Raw genomic sequence first — 8,717 nt, forward strand, 5'->3', positions numbered from 1 at the left:
TATGGTTGAATGCCTTTCGAATCAGGCGCTCCTTTCTCCTAGCACTTTGGTGCTTTTCCTCACAGCGCCATACAGGACTTTCTGATGCATGTATTTTTCTAACAATAACAATCCCTGGCTCTTTCTCCAGCCATACTTACTCAGCTACAACATTCTGTTCTGAAGAAGGCCAATACACTGTGTTCCAAATTATTATGCAAATAATATTTTCTCAGATTTTCCCAAATTACCTATATGAATTGCAGTCATTGTAATTTTCCAGTCAAATAACTATTAGAGTACAATTGAAAGGTTTTTGCACAAACTGCCTATGATAACAGTATATTTAAAAAAATAAAAAACTCAAACTGCACTCAAAATGCATGTTCCAAATTATTATGCACAGCAGAGTTTTCAACCTTTTCATGTTAATAAAGAACAGAAAAATGGTCATTTTTGAAATTATAAGCATTAGCAGGTTATTACAAACTGAAATCAAACAGTTTTCAACTCGTAACATCACCTAGAATAAAGTTTTATTTGCACATAGGACCCCTTGTTCGAAAGGAGCTTCTGAACTCTCTCGTCCATTGAATTTGTCAGGTTTTGGATGGTTTCTGCTTTAATTGTTTTGCATGAGGACAGAATACCCTCCCAGAGCTGTTGCTTAGATGTGAACTGCCTCCCGCCATCATAGACACTCCTTTTGATGATGCTCCAGAGGTTCTCAATGGGGTTGAGGTCAGGGGAGCATGGGGGCCACACCATAAGTTTGTCCCCTTTTATGCCCATAGCAGCCAGAGATGCAGATGTGTTATGTGCAGCATGAGACGGGGCATTATCATGCATGAAATGATCTCGATGGTCCAGATGGATGGAGTGGAGGATGGCTGGTTGATGGACACCCCATGCAAACACGGCTACGGCGCTAACAAGGAGGAGGTGGAGTAATGTTTTGAGCTGGAATCATGGGGAGAGAGATTGTCGGCCCTTTTAGGATCCCTGAAGGGGTAAAGATGAACTCCATAATGTATGTTGAGTTTCTCAAACAGCACTTCCTTCCATGGTTCAAGAAGAAAAACCTTGCATTCCGCAGCAAGATCATTTTCATGCATGATAATGCCCCGTCTCATGCTGCACATAACACATCTGCATCTCTGGTTGCTATGGGCATAAAAGGGGACAAACTTATGGTGTGGCACCCATGCTCCCCTGACCTCAATCCCATTGAGAACCTCTGGAGCATCATCAAAAGGAGTGTCTATGATGGCGGAGGCAGTTCACATCTAAGCAACAGCTCTGGGAGGGTATTCTGTCCTCATGCAAAACAATTGAAGCAGAAACCATCCAAAACCTGACAAATTCAATGGACGAGAGAGTTCAGAAGCTCCTTTCGAACAAGGGGTCCTATGTGCAAATGTAACATCACCTAGAATAAAGTTTTGAGTTGAAAACTGTTTGATTTCAGTTTGTAATAACCTGCTAATGCTTATAATTTCAAAAATGACCATTTTTTTTGTTCTTTATTAAAATGAAAAGGTTGAAAACTCTGCTGTGCATAATAATTTGGAACATGCATTTTGAGTGCAGTTTGTTTTTTATTTTTTTTAAAATATACTGTTATCATAGGCAGTTTGTACAAAAACCTTTCAATTGTACTCTAAGGCTGAGTTCACACGATGCGTTTTTCATGCGTTTCCGCTGCGTTTTTGCAGTTGCGTAAACGCCGCGGAAACGCATGAAAAACGCATGGTAGAAGGGCAGCAATGTTCCCCAATGGAAATCCGCATGTGCTGTGCCCATGATGTGGATTTTTCCGCAGCGTAAACGCTGCGGTCAGAAATCCGCAGCATGTCAATTAATTTTGCGGAAACGCTGCTCTTTTGCCGCCATTGACTTGCATTAGACCGCATGGAATCCGCATCACTGTATATGTTGATGCGCTTTTCATGCGGTCTAATGTGCGGATGGTACCCGGGTGTGGATGAGAGGACTCTCATCCAGACCCAGGTACCATTAAAAAAAAAAGAATAAAATAAAAAATATATATATTCTCACCTTCTGACGGCCCGCGCTGCTTCCTGCCGGCTTCCCGGGCACTTCGCGGTTGAATGAAGGACCTTCGCTGACGTCAGAGTCATGCGACGGGTCACGTGACGCTGACGTCGGAAGGTCCTAAAGTCTTCACTGCCGGCAGCCGGGACCGATGAAGCAGGACACCGGGGGCCATCAGAGGGTAAAGTATAGATTTATTTTTTATTTTTTGACATTCACACACTATATAAATCCATGCCGGTTGCATGGATTTATATAGTGTGAAGTTGACAAGCACTTTCCAAGTGATGCTAAAATCGCTTGGGAAGCGCTTGTCAACCCGCATGCGGAAATGAAAGTGAAGACCGCTTCATTTCCGCATGTCCCTGGCAGGAAACCGCATGTACAATCCGCATGCGTTTTTTCCTGCCAGAGAGATGCAGAAACGCTCAGGAAAAAATCCTGAGCATTTCTGCATCGTGTGCACATACCCTAATAGTTATTTGACTGGAAAATTACAATGACTGCAATTCATGTAGGTAATTTTGGGAAAATCTGAGAAAATATTTGCATAATATTTGGAACACAGTGTAAACATGCCGAAACGTTAACATATATTGGCAACAAACTGGATTGTTTTGCACAATAAATTTATTTTTTCTGCATGAAATCTTGGAGTTCCAAATCTATTTTTCTTACTTCTGGAGTGGTATCCTATTTGTGCACCCTCTAAGAGTGCCACCCAGCCTTTTTTTCTTTTTAGTTGAGTTCCATATAAGTCAGGAGGTTGTCCTCCCTTCTTACTACTCCAGGAATTCTAGGGAAGAAAAATTTCACACCTTAGGCTAAGTGCCCACGATGCAGAAATGCTGCAGCTTCTTTCCGCATCTCCCTGGCAGGAAAAACGCATGCGGATTTTACATGCGTTTTTCCTGCCAGGTAGAAGCGTTTGTCTAGCGTTTTTGCATGCATTTCCGCATGCGGGTTATCAAGCGCTTTTCCAAGTGACTTTAGCATTACTTGGAAAGTGCTTGACAACACTATATAAATCCATGCAAACGGCATGGATTTATATAATGTGACAAAGTTAATAGTTATAAAAAAGAATAAAATAGTAAAAAATAAAAAATCATACTCACCTTCCGATGGCCCCCGGTCTCCTCCTCCAGTGTGTCCGGTCTCTTTTACGGCTCGCGGTGGTCTAAAAGGACCTTTCATGACGTCATTTAATCATGTGACAGGTCACGCGACCGCTGAAGTCAGCGGTCGCGTGACCTGTCACATGACTAAATGACGTCATGAAAGGTCCTTTTAGACCATCGCGAGCCGTACAAGAGACCGGACGCACCGGAGGAGGAGACCAGGGGCCATCGGAAGGTAAGTATAATGTTTATTTTTTATTTAAATTCTTTTTTTTACAGGTACCATGGTACCCGGGTCTGGATGAGAGTCTCCTCTTCTCCAGACCCGGGTACCATCCGCACATTGAATCGCTTAATATCTGCATGTCCACATGTAGTCATGCGGATATTATGCGATTCAATGCAAGTCAATGGCGGCAATTACGCTGCGTGTCAGCAAAATGAATGGACCTGCTGCATATTTTTCCGCAATGTTAATCCGCAGCGGAAATTTCCGCAGCATGTGCACAGCACATGCGGATCATCATTGGGGACCATGGGGCACGTACAGTTATATGAAAAAGTTTGGGCACCCCTATTAATCTTAAGCTTATTGTTTTATAAAAATTGGTGTTTTTGCAATAGCTATTTCAGTTTGATATATGTAATAACTGTTGGACACAGTAATGTTTCTGCCTTGAAATGAGGTTTATTGTACTAACAGAAAATGTGCAATCTGCATTCAAACAAAATTTGACAGGTGCATAAGTATGGGCACCTCACCAGAAAAGTGACATTAATATTTAGTAGATCCTCCTTTTGCAAAAATAACAGCCTCTAGTCGCTTCCTGTAGCTTTTAATGAGTTCCTGGATCCTGGATGAAGGTATTTTTGACCATTCCTCTTTACAAAACAATTCCAGTTCAGTTAAGTTTGATGGTCGCCGAGCATGGACAGCCCTCTTCAAATGATCCCACAGATGTTCAATGATATTCAGGTCTGGGGACTGGGATGGCCATTCCAGAACATTGTAATTGTTCCTCTGCATGAATGCCTGAGTAGATTTGGAGCGGTGTTTTGGATCATTGTCTTGCTGAAAGATTCATCCCCTGCGTAACTTCAACTTTATCACTGATTCTTGAACATTATTGTCAAGAATCTGCTGATACTGAGTGGAATCCATGCGTCCCTCAACTTTAACAAGATTCCCGGTGCCGGCATTGGCCACACAGCCCCAAAGCATGATGGAACCTCCACCAAATTTTACTGTGGGTAGCAAGTGTTTTTCTTGGAATGCTGTGTTTTTTTGCCGCCATGCATAACGCCTTTTTGTATGACCAAACAACTCAATCTTGGTTTCATCAGTCCACAGGACCTTCTTCCAAAAAGAAATTGGCTTCTCCAAATGTGCTTTTGCATACCTCAGCCGACTCTGTTTGTGGCGTGCTTGCGGAAACGGCTTCTTTCGCATCACTCTCCCATACAGCTTCTCCTTGTGCAAAGTGCGTTGTATAGTTGACCGATGCACAGTGACACCATCTGCAGCAAGTTGATGCTGCAGCTCTCTGGAGGTGGTCTGAGGATTGTCCTTGACTGATCTCACCTTTCTTCTTCTCTGCTTTTCTGATGTTTTTCTTGGCCTGCCACTTCTGGCCTTAACGAGAACTGTCCCTGTGTTCTTCCATTTCCTTACTATGTTCCTCACAGTGGAAATTGACTGGTTAAATCTCTGAGACAGCTTTTTGTATCCTTCCCCTGAACAACTATGTTGAATAATCTTTGTTTTCAGATCATTTGACAGTTGTTTTGAGGAGCCCATGATGCCACTCTTCATAGGAGATTCAAACAGGAGAACAACTTGCAAGTGGCCACTTTAAGTAGCTTTTATCATGATTGCATACACCTGGCTATGAAGTTCAAAGCTCAATGAGGTTACAAAACCAAAAAAAGTGCTTTAGTAAGTCAGTAAAAAGTAGGTAGGAGTATTTAAAACAAGAAAATGATAAGGGTGCCCATACTTATGCACCTGTCAAATTTTGTTTGAATGCAGATTGCACATTTTCTGTTAGTACAATAAACCTCATTTCAAGGCAGAAACATTACTGTGTCCAACAGTTATTACATATATCAAACTGAAATAGCTGTTGCAAAAACACAAATTTTTATAAAACATTAAGCTTAAGATTAATAGGGGTGCCCAAACTTTTTCATATAACTGTATTACCAAGTGTTTTTTAAGCATTTTCGCTGCGGAAATTCCGTTGCAAAAACACTTGAAAAACTCATAGTAGGCACGCAGCCTTAGATGTTTGGAGATGCCTGATAAAATGTTTTGGTTACAAGGCCGTGGAGGAAGAGACTGTCATTCGTCTCCTTCCAAAGCCCCAGGAAAGGGATAACAGTTTTGAATAGTACTTTAGCTAGGTGGATTAGAGAGGCCATTAGAGCTTATTCATCAAGTGATAGGGCAGTTCCAGGGGATTTGAGAGATCACTGTGAATGGGCCATTGCCGCCTCCTGGGCAGAGAAAGTGGACTATCGACCAGATATGTAAGGTGTCAATAGTAGTTCAGAGTAAACATGGTTTGAAAAGCCAGCTGGGGACCATTAAGAGACCTGACTTGTCCGATGTGGCCCACCCAGGCCACCTTCTCCTCGCCCTACTGCAAGTGATTGACAGGTCTCTCCCTATATACACACGAGAAAGACCTGTCAGTCAATTGGAGCTGTGCTGGGAGAAGCACTAAGAGCTAGTATGATATTCTGGACAGGTAATTTGTTTTAATGTCAAACACATTTTGTCCGGCTTACTCATCCTGTGTGTTGTGGTTTGTGATTTTTAGCCATTTTCTGAACTGTTGTCAATGACATTTAGGTTTTTGGAAATTTTCAAAAAAGGTTTAAATTTATGCTTATAAATGTAGGTTTTAGGCAACAGTGTAACGTTCTTCTCTTATTCTCAGATGTGGATCTGATCTCCAAGTTTGCTCAGCTGGAGTTCCGCATGGGAGATACTGTACGAGCCAAGGCCTTGTTTGAAAGCACATTGAGCAGCTACCCGAAACGCACAGACATCTGGTCTGTGTACATCGACATGATGGTGAAATATGGCAGCAAGAAGGAAATCCGGTGAGCACTGTTACTTTATTGGTTGGACCTTGCAAAACGTTCAGAGCTTTGTTTGTATTTAGTCAATGTGAAGCTATAACACTCAGTGTGTACGCCATGCTGGGAAATGTAGTCTCACACTGATGTAAAGGAATATAGTTATGTGCCAGGGTAGATCCAGCGGTGACTGACTGTGCCCGTGGGGCTTGGGAAAAGGTTGGCTTATTCTGCATTGTATTAAAGGGGTTTGTCTTGGGGGATAACTTCCAAACTTATCGCTGGGGATCCAGCCGCTAGTACCTATACCAATCCCAAGAACCGGGAGTCTGAATCAGAGTTCAGTAATGTGCACTGCTGCTCCATTCATCCTCTAGGGAAGCGCCGGAGTTAGCGCAGCGTTCACGAGCTCCCATTAAGAATGAAAGGCGCGGCAGTGTGCATGATCGACTGTTTAACCAGAACGCCTGTTCTGGGGATCAGTCGGACCCCAGCGAGGGAAGTTATCCCCTATTCAATGCAAAAAGGATAATTTTCAAGCTTGAGAATACCCGTTTAAGTCAATGGTGAGGCAGGAAGAAGTGGAGATGAATGGAGAGCACTGAGCGGGGAAGTTACAGTTGGTTCTGACAGCACTTTCTCTTTTATATTTTATTCCCTGTCTTAGTTGCGTGGGTCCATTGGACCCCAAGTGTGTTTGTTTTTTATCATATTTCTGCAAGTATGGAAGGTAGATAACCATCCGTTTCGGTAGCTTATTAGCTCAGTCTTCCCTCCTTCAGGCATCGCAAGACATAGCGTCGACTACTCATGTCACAGCGAGGTGCTTGTGTCAGTGCCTAAAGTGTCAGTATTTAGGCACGACTAACTGAAGGTTAAAGGGGTTTACAATATTGGATAAAAATATAGTGCCACTCCTGTCTATTGGTCATATCTGGTATTGCAAGTCGGCTTCATTGAGATGAATGGTGGTGAGATGCAATACTACACAGATGTGGCACTGGTTTTGGGTGAAAAAAAGCATCCATCTTATTCTAACCTTTGTCAGTCATAAAGAAGTGATCACAATACAAAGCTTACAATGTAATGCTTAAAGGGGTTGTCCACTGCTTTTACATTGATGGCCTATTCTTAGGATAGGTCATCAATTTCTGATCAGCCTGGGTCCGACACCCGGCACCTCCACCGATCAGTTGTGCTCGGTGTTGGCAGCCGGAAGTACTCGCTTGCAGAGCTGGTCGTCTTCTGACAGTGGCCACCGCAGGGCACAACACATTTGCCCCCCATTGATCTGAATAGGAGGCAGATTTGTTGAACCCTGTGGCGGCCACTGTCAGAAGACGGCCAGCTCTGCAAGCGAGTACTTCCGGCTGCCGACACTGGTAAGAGCTGATCAGCGGGGGGTGCCGGGTATCGGACCCCGGCCAGACAGACATTGATGACAAAATAGTAAAAAGTAGTAGACAATCTCTTTAAAGGGGGCTGTACACTATAAATGAGTCCGGTGGGCGGTCTTACTAGTGATTGACAGCTCTCTGCATGCACAGTCATACATTGAAGATTGTCACAGAGTAGGACCACCCACTTGATTCATATGTATATGAACACCAAGGACTTCAGTTAATAAAATGCAAGTTTTACTGAATCTTCTCCAATGTCTCTGTCTGATCAGCTCCTCCTGCTGTGTACCACCCTGCCCGCAGATTAGACACCGGTTTCGGGTTCCCTTTAACATTATGTCTGATAATGGGTTTCCATGTATTAATATTCTCATCATTGTTTTTACAGGGAGATTTTTGAGCGCGTCATTCATCTGAGTTTGGCACCAAAGAAAATAAAGTTTTTCTTCAAGCGCTACCTGGAGTACGAGAAGACGCAGGGCAACGCGAAGAGTGTTCAGGCGGTGAAGGAGAAGGCTCTGAACTATGTAGAATCCAAGGGCTCTGTGACCACGACATGAAGCCCACGCCTCCTCTGTGGGACTGGTGTTACCGACTTTGTACAGATGTGGGAAAGCTCCAAATCCCACTCGTCCCTGTGACTTGTTTTTGTGGTTGTGGAAACCACATGGTCGCTTATGTAATGACTTTCTTCTGGGAAGCTAATTAGATGCAGAAGTTCTGCGCGGAGAAGACTCAGACCGAACAAAAGTCCATTTTCAGTATGCATTTTATTGAATACAGCGGCGTTTTGTACACAGGTGATAAAATAAATGCTGCTCTGTAAAGAGGTTGTCCAACCATTAAATAAATAATTGTTTTTAATCAGCCGGGGGTCACTATTCACCACTGCAATTGTACATTTCAGCACAGAAAGCAAACTTCTCTTCCCATCGGCATTTGCTTCAGATCACTGATGCACGTGAAAGCAGCTGGCTAAGTGGTCTAGTTTATTAGCTAAGCCAGCCCCCTTCTGTCATGGCTGATGCAACCACAAGGACGTATATTGGTATGTGGTTACCCAAGATTGTGCTACCAG

General features: G+C 43.3%; 1 protein-coding gene across 1 annotated transcript in view; it reads left to right on the top strand.

The window, feature by feature from the left end:
* The window catches only part of PDCD11 (programmed cell death 11), a 58,371-nt gene extending 49,865 nt beyond the window's left edge, over positions 1 to 8,506 (top strand). The window contains exons 35-36 of the mRNA XM_073685337.1: positions 6,098 to 6,263; positions 8,028 to 8,506. Coding sequence (XP_073541438.1) covers positions 6,098 to 6,263; positions 8,028 to 8,199 — 338 coding nt within the window. The 3' untranslated portion in view covers positions 8,200 to 8,506. The remainder of the gene's footprint in view (positions 1 to 6,097; positions 6,264 to 8,027) is intronic.
* Positions 8,507 to 8,717: the final 211 nt, after the last annotated feature.

The sequence above is a fragment of the Phyllobates terribilis genome, unplaced genomic scaffold, assembly GCF_046119375.1.
Source record: "Phyllobates terribilis strain yellow unplaced genomic scaffold, ASM4611937v1 Scaffold_5__5_contigs__length_657084704, whole genome shotgun sequence".
NCBI lineage: Eukaryota > Metazoa > Chordata > Amphibia > Anura > Dendrobatidae > Phyllobates > Phyllobates terribilis.